Source organism: Leptonychotes weddellii, chromosome 11 (genome assembly GCF_054177405.1).
Source record: "Leptonychotes weddellii isolate Sample4059 chromosome 11, ASM5417740v2, whole genome shotgun sequence".
Classification (NCBI taxonomy): Eukaryota; Metazoa; Chordata; class Mammalia; order Carnivora; family Phocidae; genus Leptonychotes; species Leptonychotes weddellii.
The window spans coordinates 83,417,337-83,443,041 of NC_138379.1; the positions used below are offsets into that span (position 1 = coordinate 83,417,337).

The window sequence follows — 25,705 nt, forward strand, 5'->3', positions numbered from 1 at the left end:
TGACCTCAGTCCCGAAGCAGGAAACCCAGCGAGAAAACGTGTCCGGCTGTAGTTTCCAAGGCTGTGCTGCAAGTGGAAGACTATTGCAGGCAGGGGAACGAGCAGAGGCCAGTGGTAGAAAACAGGAGTCATGCCTGAAGACACAGGAGGTATAGCGTGGCTTCTCTTTGAAAACTCTGACAGAAGCCTGTGAATGAACGTTAAGCCATCTGGCCAACCCGTCTTCGGGCCTCAGCGTGGCAACCCTCTTGAAATACCTGAGGTCAAGTGAGCCGGTTGCATGTTGTGAAAGTGTTCAAGTGAACGTGCGAGCCTTTTGCTGCACACTAATCCTCTGTGTCTGCTCCATTGCAGGTTTGTGTACAGCGCGGGGATGAGAAGGTTGACTTTAAACCAACAGTATCTAGCAGCATTGCGCCAAATTGCCATTGTGTTTCTGTCCACCCAGAATGTCGTGGCCCCTTACCTCACACTGGTTCATCAGTGTGCGGTTCTTTTGGGTTCTGAGGGGGTTTTGCCATGTATACTTGTATGACCAAGTCACCAAGGAAATAAACAGGATATCCATGTTTGCCACCCTTTGTGGACGTGTATTTGGTATATTTGAGTTGGCGGTTTGGTTTGGTTTTGGTTTGATTTCTTTTTTTTTTTTTTTTGTATGTATTCTTTTGGAGGTGATTTTCTCTCTTTTCTTCTTTGTTTCTCCCTCTCTTTTTTCCCCTTTCTTTCCTTTGTTGAGACAGAGGAACAAAGCAGTTAAAACTTCCAAGGCCAGAGACCCAGAGCCACGTCCCTCCCCTGCCTCCACCCCCAGAGCAGCCTCCATGCCTTCGCATTGCTGATCCACAGGGGCAAATACTAACAGACAACAAGTCTGGAATCTTAGTGGTTAGGGAAAGGGAGAGAAGAAGGGGTGACGGCCCCTGGCACTTGGAGACCAGAAAGAGAGCAAGAAACAAACAAAAAGAACCCCCAAGCCTGGAGGGAAGCTGGGAAGGTCTTTACTGCTGGGATCCCATGAAAAACGTGTCTGGCCTGGCCAAAATCGCATCAGACCGTTCGCATGGAGGCCGAGGGTGGCCTGGCCTTGAGCGGTTGCCAGTCAGAACGTCTCAGTGGGAGCGTTCTCTTTGGTGTATAACTCAGCTCCCCTCTTACAACCTGGAAAGTTGGTTGCTTTTATCATCCTGCGGGTCCTACCCACAGACTGAACACCCAGCAGTGGTACACGGTGCTTGTCACCTGTCATTCTCTCTTTATATTGTGCTGTACACGGGTGGTTCTTCAGACACACACATACACGCACACGCTTTTCCCCGTCCGCCTCTTTGACACAGGCAGGAAGAACCGGAGGTTGTCGTGGGCCCTGCCTCCCTCCTAACCTTCTCCTCCTCCCCGGGCATCCTCAGCGCCTGTTTTAATTCTTGATCATGTAGGAATTGTTTTGGGTAAATGTTGATATTATTGTTATTATTATTGTTATTATTATTAATAAATAAAAACAAAAGGAGTTTTTGTTTAAAAGAGAAATGTTTAACCAGATTCTGTTCTATTTGAATTGTGACTTGCACCTTCTGTTCCAAGTATTTTATGTAGACGCTGTACTTGTGAGCAGCTCTTACCTGTGCCAGTGACAGGTGTCATGGCCCCCCGCCCCCACCCCCCACCCCCCACCCCCGGGAAACAGTGCGCACGCAACCGCAATCGTCGGCCGCTCTCTTTGTGTTTCTTCACTGTTAGAAACCAAAGTCTTCTCTGCCGGCTGGGGGCTGACAGCATCTGGTCCGTCTCCTTCTGATCGTCAGAGCAAGAAGGAGATGTTCAATATTCTGACTCTTGATCCTTTTTCCTGGGAAAGCAGAGTGAAGGGTCCCCCGTCCGCTCCTAGTTTTTCACCCTGAATTTGCACAGAAGAAAGCGGGTGTCCAGCATGGCCGTCCTGATGTTGCTGACAGGATTCCCATGCAGCTTGTCCTCACGGATTCTGGCAGCTCAGCTCCTGGACCTGAGGTCCTGCGAGTGGATTTCTGCAATGCGAGAGCCCTTCTCGGGATCTGTCCACGTTTCCATGGTCCCCAATCTCCCCTCCGCTTGGTGAGGCCTCCAGCTCCCACCAGAAGGAGGCGACCCCGAAGGCCCGAACAGCTACGGTGACTTCTCTGGGCTTGTTCCAGCTCCCAGCCGCCCCACCCCCCCCCCGCCCCCTCGCTCCCGCGCTCAGCCTGTTCTGTTTACATGGTACTGTGCGGATGGAAGAACAGGCTGCCCCCTGCCAGTGACCCCCCGGTGAGAGCCAGTGAGCCCGTTAACCGTGCCATCTTGCGAACTACACTTGTAAAAGATCATTGCTTTGTATCGTAGTAACCGATCTGCGCCGTATATGTTGAATGTATATGAATATAATTTCCTATTTCTGCTCTTTGAAAATGTCAGAAGTATTTTTTCTTTCTCATTTATGTTGAACTAAAAATGGATTAAAAAGATCTCCAGACCCAAATTGTGGCATTAAGACTTCTAGTCTTTTTTTTTCCCCCTGGTGGGCAACTTACAAACTTACAACTTAATACCTGGGTTGGACAGTAGGGGTTTGTGAAAATAAAAACCTGATTACGATCTTATGTTGATATACTGTTTGCCTTGTGGTTCAGAGTCTAGCTGGGAGAAGCATCCAGGTGGGTGGAGGGTGGAGGCTGAAGAGGCCTACTAAGCATAGGGTGGAGCTTTGAGCAATCCATTATCTCACTCCACCTTGTCAAGGAGCATTCTCTAGAAGCCTGAACTCGGCCCACACTGTGTCCCCAATCACCCAGCTTGGACTCTGCCCCCTCAGAAGGGAGCCTTTGAGTGTACTGAGTCAGAAGGAGAACAGACTCCTTGGGAGGGTACTTTTCAAGGAGTGGAAGGAGGTCCTCAAAGACCTGGGGCCTTGGCGAAGTGACCCCAATCAGCCCAGTGATGGGGTTGCCAAATAAGTGTTGGGACGGAACATTTCTAGCTTTCCTCTTTTTTCCCACCAGGACTCCAGAGGGCAGGGTGGAATTTCCAGCATGGCCCCAGGCCTGGCTAAGAGCGAGCTGGTTGAGGTGCTCCTGTGAAGAAAGATTACTGACGCTGGAAATACTGGGTTTGTAGAAAGAAGAGTGGGAAGAGGGAACTTAGAAAAGCGTCGGCACCCATGGTGGACTAGAAGGTCACTGCGGGACGGTTTAGAACAGAAAGAGCCTTCGCAGAAGGGTCTCCTAGAAATCGTCTGAGCGTGTACACACCCCTGGAAGGCTTGAGTGAGCGTCTCTGGAAGCACGCAGCGGCACACGAAGGTGCCTTCCACATCTCGTGACCACCTCTGCAGCGGTACCACCCCCGTGAAATGAGCCCCGGCGCCTTTGGGCCAGAGGAGGGATGAGCTTCGAGGGGAAGGAGGCTGCTGTCCTCCTGGAGGAAGGCCAGAGATCTGAGCGCTAGAGGGTAGAAGCCATGGCCGCAGATCCTTCCAGACCCTTCCTTCTGACTTTGTGCCGTCCCCCCGCCTCCCCCGATCGCGGAGGCAAGCACTCCGAGGGCTGATGTGCCTCTGCTTTGCGGGCCTCGGAGGAGCGGCCTGCACCTCGGTCTCCTGAGCCGGAGGGCAGGAGAGAGTCACGTTTGGCGGGTTACGGGGCCCTGCCCTAGGGCCTAAATTGGGGCTCTGTCACCAGGAGCTGCGACACAATTGCCGGAAAGGAAACGTGGGGGTGGGGGCTCCTTCCGCTGCTCCGTCTGAACCGTCCCAGCCCCAGGTCTCCCGTCTCTCCGTTCAAACGTCCTGAGCGAGGTCTCTGATACAAGGCCAAAGCCTCACGAGTTAGTCACTCTTGGGGCTCCTCCCAAGGCCCGCTCCTTCAGATGCCCCTTTACCGTCCTGGTGACCGTTCCTTTCCCGTGCCAGTGTCATTCATCGAGCAAATATTTGTTGAGTGTCTGTTATGTGCCAAGCGTAGCAGGGGACAGAGTCCTCCCAGGTGTAGACTGACCAGTATGACATGGGGACGGGAATTGTGAAATGAGTGGCTAATCATTCTGAGCAAAATCCACTCCTGCATCAGCTAGCAGCTCTCCAGCATATGTCCGGGGGGGGGGGGCAGGGTCGGGCCCTTGGTGACCCTCTTCAGGAACGGTCACTCTGGAGAGTCCCAAGATCAAGGAAAAAGGGTGCTGGGACTAAGGGCCCACACTGGTGGGCCTTTGCTAAGCAGCTAATGCAATCCGTGGGCCCTCGAGGCCTCTCCCAGGCTGGCCCCCGGGGCTGATTGTGACATGCACAAAGCCTTCCTTCCCCTCCAAAATCTTAGTAATGAGGGGCTTGAGCTAGTTGGAGGCAAACATCTTACAACGAAACGGAGTAGACAGACACACTAGTGAACAAGTACAGTGAAAAAGACTTGCTGCTTGTGAGGATGCTATCAACAGCGCTCCCTGGCCCGATGCCTTCAGATCCCTGAGCTGGGAAACTGAGAAGCCCCTGCTCGGAACACACGGGCTAGGGGCACCGGGGGCCTTGCTGCTGGTGGCCTGATAGCACCAAGTGCTAACGGCTGGAAGCCACGGGCAGCTCTTGGCAGCCCTGAGCGGCCTCTTCTCATACACAGGACAACAGCGAAAATATCTGGCTGCCGGGCCTCCCAGGGACGATCGTGGAAATGCTTTGGCCACTGAGGAACTACACAGATGTTGGAATTAGGTTTAACCGTAATAATCGTTTCAGTAATAAACCAAAGTATAACAATGGCGGGTAGCTTGGAGTCCAACCAGTAAGCTTCTGAGACTCCCCCCGTGTGCTGGCTGGGGCGAGCTCTACCCCCAGAAAGGAAGGAGCCTCTCTTGGCCCCAGGAGGGGACCAGCCTCCCCACCCCCCACCTCCCCAGCTCTTTACACCACAGGCAGAAAGCTGGGCTGGCTAAGTGGCAGCCCAGGCAGACTGTTCAAGGAGACCGGCTTCCTCTCTGCAGGGCCCCATGGACCTCTGTGGCTGGGTTGGTCCAGGAGCAGACGTCCCAAATCCCAGCAGCTGCAAGTCAGGACCACACAGAGAAAATAGGAGTCCTTGCCACATCTGTTTCCAGAAGTCGGGGTCCTAGCTCCAGTCTGAGAGGGCAAGTGTGTTCACTGGGAGCAAGAATGGGGAGAATGCCAGAAATTGGGATTCGGGGACACAGAGGAGTTACCGAGTGCCAGCTACCTTCCGGTTTTGCCACAGATGTTCAAATGCAGTGCTTAAAACAACACACATTTATTACCTCAGGACAGTTATAGAGGTCAAAAGTCCCAAGAGGTCATACTTGGTCATACAAAGCTAAAATCCTGGTGTCAGCAGAGCTGCCTTTCTTCTGGAGGCCGCAGGAGAACATCTGTGTCTACCTCGTCCTGCTTCTGGAGGCCGCCCACACCCCCTGGCTTACGGCTCCCTACACATTGCTCTGACCTGAGCTGCTGTCCCCTTGTCTCCTCTGACCACGTCTCTTGCCTCCCTCTCGTATAGTTAGGGACCCTTGTGCTGACATCGGGCCCACCTGGATAATCCAGGAAAACCACCCATCTCAAGGTCCTTATAATCACATCTGCAAAGTCACGGGTTCCAGGGCTTAGGACCTGAACATCTTTGGGGGGGAGGGGTATTAGTCTGCCTGCCGTGCACACCACCCCTGCCGTGACTCTAGGGATGGGGTTTTCCGTCCTTGTCTTCATTCAGCAGATAAGGGACTGAGGAGGGCAGAGGTTCTATAACTTGCCCAGGGCCACACAGCTAACAAGGGGCAGAGCTGGGATTCAAGGCTGTCCAGCCCCAAGCCTTCTTATCTGTGGTGAAGGACAGGAGACTGGCCACAGTGGCGGAGGCCCGGGGCCCGGCAGCTCTGGGACCTGGCTGACAGTGGGGAGTTTCCTGGGTAGACGGTGAAGGGCACATTGCTGTCCTGGGTCTATACATCCAGAGCCCCGCGTGCAAAGTTTAGCCCTGCCTCTCACTTGCTGAGAGACCAGAGACGTAGGGCAAATTTGGTCCCCACCCTCCAGTTTCCTCATCTGTAAGATGGCAGGGAGGGGAGAGGCCGGAGTAGTTGATCTCACAGTCCTCTCGGCTTCTGTGGGCCTCCACAGCTTCTGTGACTCAGGGCCCATCAGGGAGCTGGGGCTGGAGGTGCTGGGCCTTCCGGGAGACCCCTTGCAGAGCGGCGCTGCAAACACCATTGAGCACACAGCACTTTGCACTTATTTACACGACTCCCCAGGACCTCCAACAGCCCAGGCCATTGTTGTCTCCATTTTACTGATAGGAAACCGAGGCTCAGAGAGATGACCTAACTGGCCCGAGATCCTCCTTCAGGATTTTGCAAGTGGGAGGCGAAATGAAGTGAGTAACCAGGTCTCCTGCGGCCTCCTTCTGCAGAGGTCCTTCCCCCGCCCCCGCACCGGGGACCCCTAAAGTCTGGTCTCCACTCTCACTGTGCACGCCCACATGTAAACACCGACAGTGCAAAGATACATGGATTCACTTAAGTGACTGCCCTTTGTTCTGACATGATGCCCTTTCGTGACGTTAAAAAAAGATCTTTTCTTTTGTGAAGTCCTTGTCACGGGAGACGGGTGGGGTTTGGGGGGCGATGAGGAGACCGTGGGTAACGTTTTTAGTATATGTGCTGCCGAAGCGAGCACCGTGGGTAACGTTTTTACATGACAAAATCAAAAGCTGGCAACTCCGTGTTGGTTTTTAGAATTTGTTTTGAAATGTCAGAGGTCCCGGAAGTCTCAGTCTGGGAGCCACGAAGTCCTCTCCACTCTGGCCAGGCCACTCCCTGGCCCCACAGTCCCCTTCGGGTGAGCGTAAGGCTTTGGGAGGTCTGGGAGAGCCTGGAGAAAGGTTTGCTGACCTGTTGGGACAAAAGGTGTTGGGTGGAAGACCGTCTGCTGCCTTTGGAGGGGAAGGCCAGGGTGGGGGCAAAGTGATCTACCTGGAATGCAAGGGGACGGTGGGGGAGGACATCTCCCGAGGGGAGGAGTCCCAGCCATCCCTGGCCAGCCGGTGTCTCTTGCTTCCGGCTGCACTCGCATGGCAGACAATGGCGGGCACACATCTCCCCTAGGAGAAGCCATGGGTGCAGATGACCCCGACCCTGAGGGCCTGCAAGCCTGCACCCACCCCCTCTGGCCCCCGCCTGAACCCTTGATCCCTGTCCCTGCAGCCCCCACAGCTTCCTGTTTGCCCATTCTATTTGTCCGGCCCTGGGGACAGAGCTGATCCTTGAACTCTAAGTTCCACATGGCCAGGACCAGGGAGCTGCAGCAAGGCCTGGGCTGGGCTTATCAGCCTCCCAGCCCAGCCCCTGCCTGGAGACATAAATAGGCTGGGAGAGTGGGCAGCTCAGAGACTGCTGGAGTCCTCGAGGTAAGTGCAGCTGCCTGTTCCCCGGCTCTGGGCATCGGAGGCTCAGGCTCTGGGGTCCAGGCTCTAGTCTCTGCCCCATGCCGGGGCTCTGGGTACCGAGACCCCTTCCCACTCTGTGCCCTGCCTCCTCCACTCCTGGCTAAAATGAGTGGGGGGGCATTGGGCTCCTCACACTAGAGGCCTGGCCCACTCAGCCGGGACCCTCTTGTCCTCCAGGTCACCCAGGTCCCTTCAGGATGAAAGCGGTGGTGCTGACCTTGGCCGTGCTCTTCCTCACGGGTAGGTGCCCCCCAACCTAGGAAGCCAACCATTGGCGGGGGGAGGGGGGGGGCTTCTCCCTAAGCCCCTGTGGGCCACCCTCCTGAGCCCAGGGAACAGGATTTCTCACTCATCCCCTTGCCCCTGCCTCCAAGCCTGGCATTTCAGCTCTGAGCCCAGTCCGGAGCTGGCCTGATCTGGGTCTCTCCTCTCACCTCCAGGGAGCCAGGCTCGGCATTTCTGGCAGCAAGATGAACCCCAGTCACCTTGGGATCGAGTGAAGGATTTAGCCACCGTGTATGTGGACGTAGTCAAAGACGGCGGCAGAGACTATGTGGCCCAGTTTGAATCCTCCGCCTTGGGAAAACAGCTGAAGTATGGACCCAACCTGGGGCTGGGGCACCGGGGGGCTGGGGACAGGGGCAGGGGTGGCCGGTCCTGCTGGGCAGAGAGGCCTGTGGGAAGATGTAGCCAGACTGGCCAAATCCCCACCTGCTATTTCCTGGGCCCCATAGAAGGCCTGGAAAAATCCAGAATGGGATCCCCAAGCAGGAATGAGATCCCCCAAATAACCAGCATCTCATAACCCATTTTAGGGAGAATAAGATCTGTAGCACCCTAGCGAGGGGCTGCCGGGTCAGCAGTCACAGCACCACCATCTGCTTGCGAGTGCGACAAAGCCCCTTCCGATTCTTAGCTCCCTCCTCCTCTCCTGGCCAGCAACAGGGATGGCCGTCTCCAGAGAGGAGGATGGACTCCAAGTATAGTGACGAGGTCCTTGAGGCCCAGCTTTGGGGACAGACAAGACGGGGCACCCAACCCAGCTCTGTCTCTCCTAGCTCCTCAGTCCATCCGAACCGTGGGACCCAGCGGTGGTGTGTGCGCGGGAGGCTGTCCTGCGGGAGGAGAGGTGTGGGGAAAGCGAGGCCGGGCGCCGGCCCCTCGGGTTGATGCCCAGCAGGGACAGGTGCTGCTCGGGCCTCACCGCGGACGGGCCGGGGCGCCAGGCCCGCAGCTCCGGGGCTGTCCGGGGTGCCGGGGAGGCCACCCCTGAGCCCCTCGCTCTCCCCTCCACGCCCCTTCAGCCTGAAACTCCTGGACAACTGGGACAGCTTGAGCAGCACAGTGGCCAAGCTGCGCGAACAGATCGGCCCGGTCACCCAAGAGTTCTGGGATAACCTGGAAAAGGAGACGGAGGTGCTGCGGCAGGAGATGAACAAGGATCTGGAGGAGGTGAAGAAGAAGGTGCAGCCCTACCTGGACGAGTTCCAGAGTAAGTGGCACGAGGAGGTGGAGCTGTACCGCCAGAAGGTGGCGCCGCTGGGCGCGGAGCTGCGCGAGGGCGCGCGCCAGAAGCTGCAGGAGCTGCAGGAGAAGCTGAGCCCGCTGGGCGAGGAGCTGCGGGACCGCGCGCGCACCCACGTGGACGCGCTGCGCGCGCAGCTGGCCCCCTACGGCGAGCAGCTGCGTGAGCGCCTGGCCGCCCGGCTGCAGGCGCTCAAGGAGGGCGGCGGCGCGGCCCTGACCGAGTACCGCGCCAAGGCCAGCGAGCACCTGAGCGCGCTCAGAGAGAAGGCCAAGCCCGCGCTCGAGGACCTCCGCCAGGGCCTGCTGCCCGTGCTGGAGAACTTCAGGGTCAGCCTCCTGGCCGCCGTCGATGAGGCCACCAAGAAGCTGAACTCCCAGTGACGCGCCCCGGACCCGAGGGACCCCTCCCGGGGCTCCCCTTTCCGTGCATCGGGTTCTTAGAATAAACGTTTCCAAAGCGGGATGTCTGTGTTGGGCTGCGTGTGTTTTGAAGCTTCAGTTATGATTTTTAAACAATAAAATGGGCTCCGAAAACTGTAAATTCTTCTTTGGGAGGATGGGAGTGGGTGCGGGCGGAGGAGGGACATCCCTGGGGCAGCCCCGGGGGCGGGCACCAGGGCCTGTGGCCGGAGGACAGGGACTTCCCTGCCGATTTTGCAGCCGGAGCCCATCAGTCGGAACCTGGGGCCCTGAGGGCCTTCATTCAGGGTCGGGGACTTGCGAGGCCCGGCTGCTAGGAGGGAGGTAGTGTGTGGAGCCCCCTTCCCAAGGAGGCCCAAACAGAAAGGAATAAGAGAGGATCAGGCGAGGGGACAGACAATGCATGCTAAGTGCCCTGCAAGAGGCTCAAATAAGAACGGCAGCCCTGTCTGAGGACGGTCAGGAAACAGGGCTCTCTTCCCCCCATATGTCCCCCCCCCCCGCCCCCGCAGGCCAGGCCAGGAGTCTCTGGCAACCCTCTGGCTTGGGACCAGCTGGGGTGGGCCTCAAGGAGCCCCTGGGGCTGGAAGGATGGGGGCAGGTTCACATGAAGAGCTTGGCCTTTGCTCCTTCCTCCTTTAGTAATTCAAAAAATGAAGAAACAGATGCTTCGCTTTTCTTTTTTTACAAGGGCAGCATGCCACTCCTCACAGTCCTGCCCTCTCCAGAAAAGGCCGATGTTTCCTCCTTCACAGCTGTCAGCCAGCCATCCCACCCCTGGGGCTCCAAGCCTGAGTCGGAACAATAATCCCCACCTCTTACAGGTAACCAGCCCATTTTTATTTCCAAGATGCATTCATATCCATCATCCCACTGCATCCTTCCCCAAATCCTGGCCAGACAGCCACCACATCCACGGCTCAGAGGAGAAAGCTGAAGCTTGAAGTCACTCGCCAAGCAAGGCTGAAGAGCAGGATGGGCTGAGTTGCCCCTTCCAGACCCATCCTGGGTCTTTTTTTTAAAAAGCGTGTGGCCAGGCACTCAAGTTCACACGGCTGTGCACACAGACATGCCCATTCTCAAGCATACACCCCGGTCCACAGCCGGCCCCTCTCCACACTCAGGTACACGCACCCCCGTGTGCATGCACATGGCTTCACAGATCAGAGATCTGGGCAGTGAACTGATGGAGCATGTTCCCCCAACAGGGCCTTTGGCGCCCTGCCCCTCCCCCAAACACCAGTGTGTCTTAAAAACTCTTGGATAAAGTTTGTCGTTCCTAACCATCCGGAGCTGCAATGGGTGTCAAGGCGAGATTTGGGTGAGAACACTGTCCAGGTGTGGATACTGGGATCCCTGGCCCAGTTGGGCCAGAAGAGAAGCCCAGGTGGATTTCCAAAGAGAGAGCAGATGTCTCCAAGTGGGACTAGATGTGCTGATGCCCCCCAGATCTGTCAAGGAGCCCTCTGGCTCCCAGCGTCCGAGTAACTGAGTTTTTTCTGTGTCAGCCGAGCAGAATAGGAGCAGCTAACCCGGGCTTGGGGCCCTGCTCTGTCGTTTGCAGACTCCTTGACATTGGGCAAAGGCCTTCATCTTTCAGTTTTATCACTGGAAGAGCGAGGGCCTGCTCAAGTAGTCTGTGGTTCTGGGACTCCCTGACATGAACATCTGTTGGCTGGTGGGGACACAAGGCAAACAGCCGCTGTTGGGTAACTTTGGGGTTCTTCTTAGCTTCCGGAACCCTGGAATCCCCCCTCCCCCACTCCGATTCTGGTCCCAGGGGTAATTCAGCTCAGCCTATAGCCACAAAGATGACCAGGTGTTGTGCACAGTCTTATTTCATTCATTCATTCAACAAATCTGCAGTGGGGGTGGTATTGTTGCATCCACTTTACAGATAAGAAACTGAGGCTGATACAAAATGATGGGGCCAAGACCAGAGTCTAGTTGTATCTTACTCCAACCACTCCCCACTCAAGTCTGGTTGAGAGGGCCAGCGGCCTGGGTCCCACAAGTCAGCTCAGGCAGCCTGCCTGAGTTGGAGTCAGCCCCGTGCCCACCCACAGAAGTACCTTGGCCCATTTCCACGCCAAAACATACATGGCAGACATGGGACATCCCACTCACGGCAGCTTCTCATCCAGCTTTATTGGGAGGACAACAAGCTTGGGGGTGGGCCAGGTCTGGGGTGGGGTGGGAGGTGGGAATGCTGTCACTTTCAAGTGACTTTCGGGGCTGCCCAAGGAGCTGGCAGGGTGGATGGGCAGGAAGAGTTGGGCTGTCGAGGTCTCAGGAGGCATCAGAGGCTGGAGTTGTTTGGACCTCAGAAGCTGAATCCCAGAACCCAGAGAACTTGCCCTTAAACGTGCTCCAGTAGTCTTTCAGGGAACTGAAGCCATCGGTCATCCAGTCCCTGGGGGTCAAATCAGTAAGGGAAGCAATGGAGGTGGGGGTGAGAGCTCATCTGCCTCTCCCCCGACCCTCTCAACCTCACCCAGCAACGCCCCTGAGACCTCCGGCAGGAACCCTTTCAGCTGCCAGCCCAGGCAGAAGAGATGCTGAAGGGGGTGATGGGACCCTAACACAGGTCCAGCCTATTTCTCCGGGTTGGAGCAGAACTTGGTGCCGCCCTGGGTCTGAGGCAAGCTGGACAGGAGTGACTGAGTGGGAGATGCGGAAGGCCCCGGCTGTCAGTCTATTCCAGGCGAATGATGCCCACTAGAGTGGCACAACCTGGTGGCTCTGAGTGGGGTGGGGCAGAGGGACGCAGTCTCTCATTTGGACAATCATCAGAGCATAAATAAGCTGTGTGATCTGGGGCGAGTCATTTAACGTCTCTGAGCCTCGATTTTCTCATCTGTAAAATGGCAAATATAATACCCACTCCACAGCGAGTTCTGAGGACTATGAGAGTCTGAATGCCTCAGCTACGGAACTGCTGGCTGATGCCCAGGGGCGGGGGCGTGGAAGTGGGAAAGGATGCTGGGAGAAGAGAGGACTAGAAGGCAGGGCAGGGTGGGAGGAAGGATGGATTCTGCTGGACACCGGCCCCAGGGCTTGGCACAAGGCAGAAACACACTCACACACACACACACCAGCCGAAATTGGGTTGGGTGGAGCCTCCATGCCAACCTCCACCAATAAAGAGAATGGCAGCAAGAGCTAACCTGGCCTTCCTCAGAGCCTTGCAGGGTGCCTCAAGGAGCAAGGAGGGCCCTCAGAGGGAGGGGAGGCCAGGAGGAGGAAGGAAGAATGCAGGCCCGCCTCCGCCATCTCTCCCCTGGCAGCCCGAGAAAGCCCTGTGTGGGACCGGCTCATAGAGCAGAGCACGGAGGCTCGAAGAGGCGCAGGTCCTGGGAGAGCCACAGTCCACTGCCAGGGCCCTCCTGAGTCAGGGGCAGGAACTGACACCGAGCACGGAGATGTGGGGGCATACCTGGCCCGCTGAGCCACCTGGGACTCCTGCACGCTGGTCAGCGTGTCCTGGGCGGTCTTGGTGGCGTGCTGCATGTATCCCTGCATAAGGCCCAGTAGGGAGGGGTCCTCTGCCTCCAGAGCTCCTGCCAGGAGAGCAGGACTGAGTGGGATGGGTCGCCTCTAGGGAACCCTTGGCTTCTGCCTAGCCACCCACCAGGGCCCGGGATCCTCAAGCCATCCCCAAGGGTCCTCCAGGCAGAGGGCCACCCCCACCCGAGCCCTAGCCCAGTCCCCACGAGCTGCTTACGGGCAGAGGCCAGGAGCACCAGGAGGGCAGCGACGAGGAGGACCCGGGGCTGCATGGCGCCTCTGTTCCTGCAAGGAAGCGTCTTGTGAGGGGTACCTTAGCCCCCCCCACCTCTAGACCCCCCCCCCCCGCCCGGAAAGTAGTGTGGCCCCAACACTAGGTCCTGAGCTGGGTCAAGCCAGGGGGAGAAAGGGCCCGCTGTCAGCTAATGCGGGAGATGAAGGGCTTTCAGCCTCCGGGGCCTCCAGAGCCAGACTGAGGGGGAGCGCGGGCCACAAGGGAGAGAGCAGAAAACCCACTAGACCAGGAATCAGGACACCTGGGTTCTGGCCTGGTTCCTGCCACTAGCATGCTAGGTGACTTGGGGTAGATCTTTGCCCCTGTCCAGGCCCAGTTTTCCTGTCTGGGGTAGGACGGGGCTCTAAGGCTCCTTGCGGTCCTAAACATGCAGAATGAGGGCAAATGTGCCCACTGGGAGCCAGTTCCAGTCCGAGCTGTGCTACTACACTCTGTGTAGCTTTGGGCAGGTGTCCTGCCTTCCGCGAGCCTCGGTTTTCCCCCAGCATGCGATTGGAGGTGGGGGCTCCTCCCCCAGCCCTGCGGCTTCCTTGGCCCCAGCTGGCTCTTCTCCGGACTGTGCCGGCTGGTCTGGGCAGGGACCCTCCTCTGCCCCTCTCCATGCTGCTCTCCTCTAGCCCTCACCCTCCTCCTCCCTGCGGGGCATTACCTGGAGCAGATGCCTTGGGATGAACTGAGCAGTCAGACAAGAGGGCTCTGACCTGTTTTATATTGTCCCCAGGGCAGGGGGCATGGAGGGCTCAGTGAGCCGGGCAAAGGTCACCTGCTGATCAGTCTAGACCAGGGCCCGAGGCAGGCTGCCCAGATGCAGCCAGGCCTGCTGGGAGAGTTGGGAAATCTCTGGGTTCCCCCATGCCCACCCTGCTCTCCTGCTACCCTGCGGCCCAGAGGGGCTCAGGCACTGGGGAGACCCCATTTCCTCCAAGCAGCCTGGCTCCCCAGGGAGAGGCTGGTGATAGGGGAAAGGGATTAGAGCACAAGCCCTCTGGGCCCACCTCAGCCCTTCACACCTGGCTTGCAGATCCCTCCCCGCCCCCACCCCCCTCGTCCTGCAAACCGCCTGGAAGGGGTAGGGCTGGACTGAGAAGGTGATGGGCTCCTTCAGGCTCGGGAACAACTCAGTGTTGGGGTGTGGTGTATAGAGTGAGGTCACAGAAGACCTACGGGCAGAGGCTTGTGTGGGGAGGGCGAAGCAGTGGGGATTACACAGTCCCCTCCCCAGCATCTGCACCTCTGTACTTCGGTCCCGGCTGCTGCTCACCCAGCTACCTCCCCGAGCTGAGCCCAGGGTAGGGGTTGGTGGGAGAATAGCAAAAGCTGCTCGGAGCCCAAGGCCTTTGTCCCGCCAGTTCCTCCCCTCCTCCTACCCCTGCCCTCTGGACCCACTGATAACATTCCCTGGGGCAGGAGCTGCGGCTCAAGGCTGAGGCTTCTGGCTGGGATTGATTTCCAGCACTGAGCACCTCTCACGTTGGGTCTTGGTTTCCTTAGCTTTGAAATGGCAGCCCTCATGGCTCCCTGGCTGGGCGGGGAGCTGGAAGGAAGCAAGGCGGCAGCGGCCAGTCTCGTAGGGAGAGGGTGAGGAGGAGCTCTGCGGGGGCCATCCAGGAGAGGCCTCGGGCCTTTCTTGGGGTGAGGTGTCCCTGGGTCCACACTGGGAGCCATAGCCTGGCTAGCAGGATCGGGGAGGCTAAGACTTTGGAGTCAAGAGATCCTAGGTTTAAACGATGCCTTTGACACTGACTCATATGACCCAGGGCCAGAGACCTAACATCTCAGAGCCTCAATTTTCCTCCCTTGAAAAAGGGGATAGAATGCCGATATGCCAAGAGTTGTGATGCAAAGTAAATAAGTCCAAAGGAACTGGTGTGTGGAGGGGGCCTGATAAATCTCTCTTCCTCCCAAACACCTTGTCCATCCCCAGACAGCATAGTCTGAAGGCAGGAGGAACCCCCAAGGTAGAAATAGGGCTTTTGGCAGGCAGCCATCCTCTCAGGAAGAAACAACTAACCGGACAATGTGAAATCAAAGCCCCAAGAAAGTGGCCTGGCTCCACCCTCAGAATTCTTTATTATTGGCTGAGACTTGAAGTTTCTCCATTAGAAAGTCATTCCTTTGACTTAGATCTTGTATTCTGTTACAATGCAAATAGATTCCTATGAAGTAGATACTAATAACCCCATTTTGTAGGTAAGAAACCTAAGGCTTATGGGGCTGAGATGTACCCAAGTACACAGAGCCCATCACTGGTAGAGCAGGGACCCAGAATCCCGGTCTTCAAATACCTACACTGGTACCAAACAGCTTGGAGATACGAGACCCTTGGGGATTTATCAGTCACTCATACACCTCTTCCTGAGCAGAATTTAGGGATGGAGTGGGGGAGAAAAGGAAGCTGATTTGGTCACTGAAGGATCTGAGCACTGGGGAGGGCAGAGAGCCGCTGTGCCCATGTTGTTCTTCTGTTTTGGCCTGTCCCTCAGCCCCAGAGGTGAAGGTCACAGTGGGAATCCGGATTCCAGGCTGGGCTGGAGTACAAAGTCCTTGGCCCCTGGGCATACTAGAATGGGCTGCCTGGATCCCTTGGCCCTGGACCCTCCAACTCCCTTTGCCTGCGTGTGTGCAGGGTCTGGAGGAACCTGTCCTCACTCTCCTATGTAGCAATGGGCCCCCTGAGGCCAAGGAGGTCAGAAGATGGGGGCAGAGAGACCCAGCAGGGGGGTGCTAAGCTGGGTAGAGAACCCAGGTGTGTGGGCCCTTGCAGCAGGCGTGTGGCATGCCAGGAGTCCTGGGCCGTTTTCTCTTTCTTTCTTTTTTTTTTTTTAAAGATTTTATTTATTTATTTGACGGAGAGAGATGCAGCAAGAGAGGGAACACAAGCAGGGGGAGTGGGAGAGGGAGAAGCAGGCTTCCCGCTGAGCAGGGAGCCCAATATGGGACTCGATCCCAGGACCCTGGGATCATGACCTGAGCCGAAGGCAGACGCTTAACCGACTGAGCCACCCAGGCGCCCCTGTTGATCACTTTTTATTTATTTATTTATTTATTTAAAGATTTTATTCATTTATTTGACAGAGAGAGACACAGCGAGAGAGGGAACACAAGCAGGGGGAGTGGGAGAGGGAGAAGCAGGCTTCCCGCGGAGCAGGGAGCCCGAGGCGGGGCTCGATCCCAGGATCCTGGATCATGACCTGAGCGGAAGGCAGACGCTTCACGACTGAGCCACCCAGACGCTCCCCATTTTCTCTTTCAAAGTGCTCAGGGCACTTGAGTGCCTGGACCCCCCTGGGCGGTCTCAGTAGGGGCTATCTCCGTAGGGGCCCTCTCAGTGGCCAGCCTAAGCCGCCTGGCCCTCCGTATTCTCTCCCTCCCTCCCAAGCTGGCTCCCCTGGAATGAGGAGACTGCTCTGGGCCTGGCCCAAGACTGGCTCTAAGGAGTAAGCAGCCGCCGCAGTGGGTGGGGAGGGGTGGGGGGAGGAGGCTTGACTAGCGGGGGCCAAAAATGGTCCTCTGTGGTTGGGCAGACTCTCCGAGCTTACTCGTGTCTGGGTGAGGCTTAGCACCCGAGGCTCTGTGACCCAAGCCCCTGCCAGTAGGCTGAACTGGGAGCCCCGATTCGGCCCTGCCCGCCGGAGGACCTGGAAATGCCAGCATCTGAGCCCAAAGAGACCCAGAGGCCCAGCTGGGGGCAGAGTCTCCTACTTCCATCAGCAGCTCGAACACTCTGAGCCTGGGCGCTCATTCTCCCCTGCTCCCAGCACAAATCCATTCACAGCCTGATACCAAAGATGCCCACCGACGTCGGGAGAGAAATGCATTCATCGATGGCACCCCCGGACCACACGCCAGGACGCAGCACGCCCCCCTCAAGGCTGTGGCTGCTCCATCGGCCGCACAGCTCTGCGCCAGTCTGCACGGGTCCCCGGGCGGCAGGCCCCAGCTTTGTGCCTGCAGACAGCGGAAGTCACTTAGGCGACTCTGTGCATGTCCGGCGGATGCTCTCGGGCATGCGCGGATGGGTGCAGACACTCCTGCTGCGTGTCCCCCCGGGCGGGCGAGACGGAGCCTGTCACATGCTGGTTGCACTGGCTGCTCGGACTCCAGTTGCAGCTGCGGTGTCCTCGGTGACTCATTGCTCTTTTCATCTCCGGCCCCAAGGGAAGGGATGGGGGCACCGAGCACTGACCTTTGTGCCCACCCCGGGCCGGACTGTGCCTGACGTGGGAGCAGGAGCACGAGCGATAGGCCAGTGTTGCAGGGAGGGAAGGCTTTCAGGGGTGAAGCCTGGCTCGTGCTGGATGAGCACCTACTGTGCGCCGGGCATCGTTCCCAGCACGACACCGGTTGTCACTCCGAATCCTCGAAGCCCAGCGGGCAGGTGCTCGTCCCTGCCCAGCGGGGGCGGCTGAGGCTCGGAGAGATTAGGAGATCTGCCCTGTCCCCACGGGGACGGTGAGTGGGGAGCCCAGCCGCAAACCCAGGGAGCCCGACTCCAGGATCTGAGCCCCTCACAGCTGCTGGGAGGAGGGAAGAGCCGCTCCGGGGAGGGGGGAGCTCCCTGGCACTGGAAGCGACCGTGGGGGGTGCGGGCAGCAGAAGGCCTTCTAGCTGTCTTCGATCCCATGAGACATCAAGCCACTGCTGCAATATGAACCAGGGAGGCCTGATAAGTCAGGGTCAACACAACTGTGGTCTACGGGAGCCCAGCTTCGTGCCGGGCACTGTGCTCTCGCGGTGTGGGGGGGCCGACAGTGCCGTCGGTGGGATGCATCTGGTGGTCAGTGCAGGGGACGTGGTCCAGCAGAGCTACCCACGCTGACCAGGCTGCGTTGTCTTCTTGGTGGGTGGCTTTCTGTAATTGTGTGTACGACCTCAGTTGTAGAGAACATTAGACGTCCTATAGAAGACCTCCTGCCCCCCACCCTCGTCCCCTAAGAGGCTCAGGTCCTGCGATTCAGCATAGGCTGGCTGCTCCTGCCCAGGGAGTGTGGCTGGGCTGGGGGTGGGAATCAGGCCTCAGGCCAGCCGTTCTCCCTGCACGGGGCCCCCTGGGGTGAGCATTCTACTGGGCCTCCTGCCATGGTCCAAACCAGGAAAGCAATACCATTATTAATAACAACAACTATCTGTAGTGCTAACTCTGCGTCAGGCATTATACTACTCACACTATGAGCAGCCCCATGTTTCAGAGGAGAAACTGAGGCTCAGAGCTAGGCCAAGCTGAATCACGAGGCCCGTGACCCAGCTAGGCCGTGGTGGGACAGGAAGCACACTTACAATGAACCCGTTCAATACAGGGCCCTTGCCCACTCCACCAAACTGCCCAAAGGCTTGCAAGAGCCCCCTCCTCCTGGGCACACCTGGACCAGAGCTTGCTGTCCGCAGCTGTGGCCCTGGGTGTCCCAGCCCAGTGTCTTGTGCTCTGAGATGGATGGAGTCAGAGTGGGGGATGTCGTGGGGCAGGGCTCTCTTCCCTGACGCAGACAGAGGAGGTGTGAACTTTGCCCCCCAGACCTGGCTCAGACCCAGAATTGCCAGCAGGGCCTCTGGGGCATTAGTCCCTGGCTCAGGGGTTCCCAAGGCCTCCTTTCTCCCACAGCTCATGGCTCCCCACCCTCCCTTCCATACTGGGTGGGGCACAAATACAGAACAGTGTCTTCTGAATGCTGCCCGAGCCCTGGTCAGCTGTCAGCTGCCACGTTGTCTTGGGTCACAAAAGTCCAAGAGGCCTCCTGGGCATGTGTCACCTTCCAGCGTGGAGTCACACTGGGGAGGGAGGTGGGGAGGGCAGCCTGGTGGGGGTTTAAATGTCTGGCTGGCTCTGAGGTTCAGTCAGTTCGGACAACAGCACTGGTGAGCTGCCTGAGAGCCTCTCTTCTGGCCCCCTTGACTCCAGGAAGGATCCAGTGCAGCACGAGGCTCTTCCAGCCCAGCGAGAAGCCCAGGATGTTCCTGAAGGCTGTGGTCTTGACCCTGTCCCTGGTGGCTGTCACTGGTGAGTAGGAGTTGCCTTTGGATGGGGCTCTCGGGCAGGAGCCATCTGCTGCATCAAGTGGGCAGGGTGGAGAGTCTGGAGCCCAGGCAAGAGGACAGTTCCAAGTGCCTGTCATCCCCCAGCTGGACGCAGAAGGCTGCCCACCTGCCATGCGGTTCATAGGAGGGCTGGCCTCTTCCCAACGTTCTGCCCACTGGCATTGGCGCTATCCCAGTTTTACATGCCCCTGTGGCTTTATAACGAGGGAAGCACAGAGGGGGAGATCAGCAGTTGGGCTCCCCCACCATCAGCCAGTCTGCAGCTCAGGGCTGGTGCAGAGGGGCAAGGAAGGAGATAGGTCCTCATGAATCACTCTCTGCTTCCTGCCTAGGTGCCCAGGCTGAGGTCAGTGCCAACCAGGTGGCCACGGTGGTGTGGGACTACTTTAGTCAGCTGAGCAACAATGCCAAGGAAGCCGTGGAACATCTCCAGAAGTCTGAGCTCACCCAGCAGCTCAAGTAAGAGGGGCACGACTTGTGGGGCGGAGCTTCTTAAAGGCCATGCAATGTGTTGGCAAGGGCTGAGCTCAGAGGCCGGGGACCTGAGCTTAGGATACCCACTGCCCTGCCACTAACTTTCCCAGTGACCCTGAGGTCTCCAGATCTGGGATCCACATATCTAAACAGGGGGCTGGACTGATAATCCCTAAGGAATCTTCCTGCTTGAACTTTCTAGAGTGTGACAGATGGCCACATCCTAGCATTGAGAGTCATGGGAGAAAGGGAGGGAGGGAAATGTCATGGGAACTGCGTCCTAACACATTCCAGAAGGAGGGGCCCCTGTGAAGTCATGGGAAAGGAAGTGGGGATATTTGGGAAGCCTCTGAGGGTGGGCATGTGCAAGGAAACTAGCATTTCAAATCCCTAAAAGACTGGAAGAGGTCCAGAGCATAACATTCTATTAATGAATGTGATCTGGGTCCCAGCACACCTGAGCTGGGAAGGACTTCAAAGTCTGCCCTTTTTACTGTACAGGCAGGGGGAGGGGGGTGGGGGTGGGAAGCAAACTATTAGAGGTGGGTCCTGTGACTCAAGGTCAGGGGGAGAGTCAGAGATACAAGGTAATAACTTAGTCTATTACATCCACTCTCTCAAACCATGATCTACCTGTGAACCCAGTACCCCTGAACACTCACTCACCTGTCTCAGGCAGGTGTGTGTGCGATGAGGGGTGTATAAGGAGACGAGGTCCGGGCACGTAATGCCAAGTGTAACGGTGGCCCCCTTGTGTCCTTCCCCTGCAGTGCCCTCTTCCAGGACAAGATTGGGCAAGTGAACACCTACACCGATAACCTGCAGAAGAAGCTGGTGCCCTTTGCCACGGAGCTGCACGAACGCCTGCGCAAAGACTCTGAGAAGCTGAAGGAGGAGATTCGGAAGGAGCTGGAGGAGCTGCGGGCCCGGCTGCTGCCCCACGCCGACGAGGTGAGCCGGAAGATCGGGGACAACATGCACGAGCTGCAGCAGCGCCTCGGGCCCTACGCAGAGGAGCTGCGCACCCAGGTCAACACTCACGCCGAGCGTCTGCGGAACCAGCTGACGGCCCATGCGCAGCGCATGGAGACCACGCTGCGCCAGAACGTGGACAACCTGCAGGCCTCCCTGACACCCTACGCCGATGAGTTGAAGGCCAAGATCGACCAGAACGTTGAAGAGCTCAAGGGGCACCTCACGCCCTATGCCGATGAGCTCAAGGTCAAGATCGACCAGAACGTGGAGGACCTGCGCCGCAGCCTGGCTCCCTATGCGCAGGACGTCCAGGAGAAGCTCAACCACCAGCTCGAGGGGCTGGCCTTCCAGATGAAGAAGAACGCCGAGGAGCTGAAGGCCAAGATCTCGGCCAACGCCGATGAGCTGCGGCAGAAGCTGGTGCCCGTGGCCGAGGTCGTGCGTGGCAAGCTGAGGGACAACACCGAGGAGCTGCAGAAGTCGCTGGCCGAGCTGAGCAGCCACCTGGACCGGCAGGTGGAGGAGTTCCGGCGCAACGTGGGGCCCTACGGCGAGACCTTCAACAAAGCTCTGCTGCAGCAGGTGGAGGAACTGAGGCAGAAGCTGGGCCCCTATGCAGGGGATGTGGAAGACCACCTGAGCTTCCTGGAGAAGGATCTGAGGGACAAGGTCAACTCTTTTTTCAGCACCCTCGAGGAGAAAGAGAACCAGGACATGCTTGTGGCCGTCCCCGAACCGCAGCTGACCCCAGTCCCTTTAGAGAGCTGAGCTGTCCCTGGTGCTCACGCCCTCCCATGGACACCTGCCCTGCCTGGCCACCTGTCTGTCTGTCTGTCCCAAGGCAGTTCTGGTACACGCTTGAGGACACATGTCCAGTGGAAAATGACACTACCTCTCACTACTTAATAAAGCTGCTAAGAAACTAGTCCAGTCTGGTTGCAATGTGACTTCTCACTGTTGGTACGCCTGAGGTGGGACAAAACCACTGGCAAAGCTTAGCAGGGGCCTGCAGGGGAGGCTTGGAGGGACACCAGGGCTGGGGAGACGAGATTGCCAGAGGGGCGAGGGCAGGGTATGCTGAGAGGGGTGGGGGGGTGCTCTAAGAGGAGGTGGAAAAAGATGTCACACATTACCCAAAGACGAAATACGCAGCCCGCTTCTATTCACTTAGCCAACAGCTGCTTATCGAATGCCCTCAGTGTGGACGCCACTATTCTAGGCAGCAGGACAGTGAGCAAAAGAGCTTCTGTGGAGCATGGGTCTGACACTGTGCTTCACTCTGAGGGGGCCACGGAGGTAAGCTTGACAGGGTCCCTGGCTGTGAAGAGCTCACGGCACAGTGCAGGAGACTGTCCCTCCTTCCATAAGCTCTTCTGGGCCTTTAAATTGACTTATTTATGTGAATGTTGGTTTATTCCACGCCATCCCACTCCCATTAGAGGATTGATTCATGCTTATTTCAGAAATGTCTTGACTGCTCGACCCACGGTCTCCAGAGTTCAGGAAAGCAGCCTAGAGACAGGGACCCTCAGAGCCTCAGAGCCCCCCTCAAGGAGGGAGTCCCAGAGAAGGGCCAGTTCAAGCTTTGTCTCAAATGACGACATCCTGGCTGTTACCTCTGACCCCAAGTCTGCAAGTCCAGCTGAGCATCCCTTTCCTTCCCAGAGTGGGGCGCCGCCTTTTTAGGGTTTTCCTCAAAGACACCCAGAACGTGCCTGGGAGTAGGTTCTGGGGCCTCCATCCCTCTATCCCTCCATGCCTCCATCACAAGGTGCCCCCAGGACGGGGGCCCATAGGCCTGGCCCACTCTGGTCCTGGTGTCAACCTGAGCACCTGCCTGTGGGGAAGGATTATGCTTCGAAATTAGGTGAACCTAAATTCAGATCCTGGCTTTTCCGCTCACTCCTGAGTGATTTGGGGCAGATCATTTGACCTCTTTTGGAAAATGGGGATGAGTTTTGTGGTGCTTGGTGGAACAGTGCATGCCAAACACTCAGCACAACATCGAGCAGAGTCCAGGAGCAACAACTGTTCACACGTGGCTGGGGTTGCTGCTGCAGCACAGAAACCCAAGAAAAGTGATTTCCTCTCCCTGCTCACTCCTCCTCCCCTCTGTGCCAGGTCACACACGCCACAACATGAGGCCACCGGAGCTGGTCGAAGGCAGACCCCGGTGTCCTCCCCGCCCCAGCTGCTCTCGTTCTCACGCCCTGGGTCAGTAAGGCTGCTGCCGCCCCCCACGCACCCGGCCCCCCCCCGCGCAGCCGGCCCCCTTGCAGGGCAGGAACCTACCTGTGAAGACGCCTTGACAACCCACCAGGCACTTGGACGTTTACTGGCTGGCTTTGGGGAAGGACCAACTAAACAAGGCACTAAAGGAAGTGGGGCCAGAGGGTGGACAGATTTCTGAGCAGATCTGGAAACTTCAGAGATAGTCCCAGACCTCACCTGAGGGCCACTGGTTGAGAGTTGCCTCTGGGACCCCTGGAGGCCTTAGCGTCTCCTGGAGCGTGGTCCATAGTATGGGTCCTAGATAGTTACCCCCACCCCTGGGCCTGCCTGCAGGTCTCGGAGGGTCCTGTCAGGGCCCTGGTCCACACTGGGTGAGGAGTGAGGAATGACGAATGCCTTCTCTCTCCTGCACCAAGACTTCTCACCTGGTCTCCAGGCTCCTGGGTCCCTGACCTGGCAGAGATCTGCCAGTGATGCCATGGCTTTTGGCTGCCCAGACTCTGAATCCCCCTTGCTTTGTTTGAGGAATTTCTCACCTCCCAGTCTTGGCGGGCCCTAGAGTCTGCCTTCCATGAGAGATGCTGAGCCTCTTGCCACCCAGCCCCCCCTTCCTCTGGGGGGTGGCATGGGGCTACGCTCAGCAATCAGATGTCAAAACTCCAGACTCAGAATAAGGCCAGAATGCAGAAAAAAGGAGGGTGGAGAATCCTTTCTGGAACAAGCAGGGCAGTAGCCACCCCTTTGCAGCTGGGCCGGAGCCTCAGTCTGGGGCCGGTGTGGGCGGTCGCTGCCAGGCGTGCCGGGCTGGCCCAGCTCAGTGGTGGCAGCAGGCTTGTCCCCAGGGGTCTCATTTTGGGGAGTCCTCTTGGCCATGTTTCTCCCTTAGCTTTCCTCATTCTTATTAAGTTTCCAATACTCTAGTTTTCCTCAGAGTTTCCAGAAATATCAATTAAACTCATTTTCTGCTCATATCTCCCACAGTAGGTTTCTGTGACAAGCAATCCAGAACCTTGATCGACGTGTTCCTTTTCTCTTGCAGTGTTTTCTCCCGCTTTGGTCCTTGGAAGCTGTGCTCCCATCCCTGGCCTGTTCCCGTCGGTCCCGTTGGTTTCTCTGAGACATAACTTATCAGTCCTTGTTAGGGCTGGTTCCATCTTTGAAGGAAATCTATCTTGCTCTTTTGTTCTAAGCTGGTGTGTGGGGCTGTGTCTCCATCAACCCAAGGGACGTCTCTAGCATCTAAGACAGTTGGACAGCCGTGCCCAGCTTGGGCAGCCAGCCGCATCCACCCTTTCCATAGGTGCTCTCGCAACCGGGCTCAGGTCTCTCGTGAGCTCCTGAGTTCAAGAAGCTCTGATTTGGTTTGGGGAATCTGTTTATGAGAAGAAGTGCAAGCTCTTTTAAGCAAACAAAAGCAAGGCCCTGAATATTATGCATTATACCACCCCGTTAAGAAACACATATGTGTATTTGTTTTTTTTGTTTGTTTGTTTGTTTTAAAGATTTTATTTATTTATTTATTTGAGAGAGAGAGAATGAGAGACAGAGAGCACGAGAGGGAAGAGGGTCAGAGGGAGAAGCAGACCCCCCGCTGAGCAGGGAGCCCGATGTGGGACTCGATCCCGGGACTCCAGGATCATGACCTGAGCCGAAGGCAGTCGCTTAACCAACTGAGCCACCCAGGCGCCCTCATATGTGTATTTGTATGTGAATGTGTAAGGAGGTAAAAAGTCTCTTAGGTCAACAGCTAGACCTGGAATTCTCGTCAGAGAGAGAATCGTATTTGGTGGTCCATGCTGCCTGCTAAAGAGGAAACACTGGGGAATTGGCTAGAAGGAAACAGATGGCTTCAGCTGTCCCATGCATTCCCTGTGCAGATGTTTGAGGTGGTCACAAACAGCAGGAAAGGAGGGGAGGCCACAGAAGGGAAAATAGGGAATAAAGGCTAAAATTCCCCCCACCCCCCCGCAAAAAAAAAGGTGGCCAATGAAGACTGTCCAGGGACAGAAGGTCAGAACAGAGGCATGGCAATAAAGTGATGCTCTGTGCTCGCTAGTGCTAGGTGTTTTTAAAAAACACATCGACTCATATAATCCTCACAACAAACTGTGACATCAAAGATGCAGACGGGGAAAAGGCAGTTCAGAACAGTGGAGGTCCATCTAGCAAGTGGTGCAATTGAGATTCGAACCTGGGCCATCCGGCTACAGAGCTATACCTTTAATTCCCAGGCTGTGGTTCCTCTAAGGGGAGCCCAGCATAGTGAGAGAAGTGTAAGCCCTGCCGAGAACCTCCATAGCGCAGCGGGTCCCACCACGCAGCGGGCAGGTGGGTCGTGCCGGCTCACGTTCGAATCCCCATAACCGGTCTACGGGGAAGAAAAAATCTGAAAGCTTAGGTGGTAAATTCATCAGGGCTCATCTCAGAAAGGTGAGGTTTTGCTTTCCACTTTATATATTTTATATAGTATTTGGGATTTTAAGATACTATTCAGGATTACTTGTGGGGTTTTTTTGTTTGTTTGTTTGTTTTTTAATTTATTTGACAGAGAGAGAGAGACAGCGAGAGAGGGAACACAAGCAGGGGGAGCGGGAGAGGGAGAAGCAGGCTTCCCGCGGAGCAGGGAGCCCAACGCGGGGCTCCATCCCAGGACCCTGGGATCATGACCTGAGCCGAAGGCAGACGCTTAGCCGACTGAGCTACCCGGGCGCCCCTCCATAAACTGTTTGTATGTTTTTTTTAAAGGGGGAAATGTACAACTGTGAAGCTTTTTCTTTCTTTCTTT

The 25,705-nt window shown here is 56.9% G+C and overlaps 4 protein-coding genes across 8 annotated transcripts in view; 3 read left to right on the forward strand and 1 right to left on the reverse strand.

Annotated features, from left to right (window-relative positions):
• The window catches only part of SIK3 (SIK family kinase 3), a 245,508-nt gene extending 243,011 nt beyond the window's left edge, over nucleotides 1-2,497 (forward strand). For all 5 annotated transcript variants that reach the window (XM_081799398.1, XM_081799400.1, XM_081799399.1 and 2 more), the window contains one exon: nucleotides 355-2,497. The gene's annotated coding sequence lies outside the window, so the exon portion shown is untranslated. The remainder of the gene's footprint in view (nucleotides 1-354) is intronic.
• Nucleotides 2,498-7,590: 5,093 nt separating this feature from the next.
• APOA1 (apolipoprotein A1) lies at nucleotides 7,591-9,518 on the forward strand. The gene is made up of 3 exons (XM_031039282.2): nucleotides 7,591-7,697; nucleotides 7,898-8,051; nucleotides 8,762-9,518. Exons 1-3 carry the CDS (start codon nucleotides 7,655-7,657, stop codon nucleotides 9,363-9,365), a joined length of 801 nt encoding a protein of 266 aa, XP_030895142.1. The 5' UTR covers nucleotides 7,591-7,654; the 3' UTR covers nucleotides 9,366-9,518.
• A 2,014-nt stretch (nucleotides 9,519-11,532) lies between these two features.
• On the reverse strand, nucleotides 11,533-13,927 carry APOC3 (apolipoprotein C3). Its single transcript, XM_006743454.2, has 4 exons — nucleotides 13,856-13,927; nucleotides 13,129-13,196; nucleotides 12,841-12,964; nucleotides 11,533-11,817 (listed from the first exon to the last, which is right to left on the reverse strand). The coding sequence occupies exons 2-4, from the start codon at nucleotides 13,181-13,183 to the stop codon at nucleotides 11,694-11,696; spliced, it is 303 nt and encodes a 100-aa protein (XP_006743517.1). The 5' UTR covers nucleotides 13,184-13,196; nucleotides 13,856-13,927; the 3' UTR covers nucleotides 11,533-11,693.
• Nucleotides 13,928-19,011: 5,084 nt separating this feature from the next.
• Nucleotides 19,012-21,613, forward strand: APOA4 (apolipoprotein A4). The gene is made up of 3 exons (XM_006747570.3): nucleotides 19,012-19,201; nucleotides 19,572-19,698; nucleotides 20,484-21,613. The coding sequence occupies exons 1-3, from the start codon at nucleotides 19,153-19,155 to the stop codon at nucleotides 21,454-21,456; spliced, it is 1,149 nt and encodes a 382-aa protein (XP_006747633.1). The 5' UTR covers nucleotides 19,012-19,152; the 3' UTR covers nucleotides 21,457-21,613.
• The last annotated feature ends 4,092 nt before the right edge of the window (nucleotides 21,614-25,705 follow it).

Coding starts and splice junctions, on each gene's coding strand:
- APOA4 (XM_006747570.3), top strand. CDS start 19,153: ATGTTCCTGAAGGCTGTGGTCTTGACCCTGTCCCTGGTGGCTGTCACT. Junction 19,202..19,571: donor GTCCCTGGTGGCTGTCACTG/GTGAGTAGGAGT, acceptor CTTCCTGCCTAG/GTGCCCAGGCTGAGGTCAGT. Junction 19,699..20,483: donor GAGCTCACCCAGCAGCTCAA/GTAAGAGGGGCA, acceptor CTTCCCCTGCAG/TGCCCTCTTCCAGGACAAGA.
- APOC3 (XM_006743454.2), bottom strand. CDS start 13,183: ATGCAGCCCCGGGTCCTCCTCGTCGCTGCCCTCCTGGTGCTCCTGGCC. Junction 12,965..13,128: donor GGTGCTCCTGGCCTCTGCCC/GTAAGCAGCTCG, acceptor CTCTCCTGGCAG/GAGCTCTGGAGGCAGAGGAC. Junction 11,818..12,840: donor CAGGTGGCTCAGCGGGCCAG/GTATGCCCCCAC, acceptor TTTGACCCCCAG/GGACTGGATGACCGATGGCT.
- APOA1 (XM_031039282.2), top strand. CDS start 7,655: ATGAAAGCGGTGGTGCTGACCTTGGCCGTGCTCTTCCTCACGG. Junction 7,698..7,897: donor GGCCGTGCTCTTCCTCACGG/GTAGGTGCCCCC, acceptor TCTCACCTCCAG/GGAGCCAGGCTCGGCATTTC. Junction 8,052..8,761: donor GCCTTGGGAAAACAGCTGAA/GTATGGACCCAA, acceptor ACGCCCCTTCAG/CCTGAAACTCCTGGACAACT.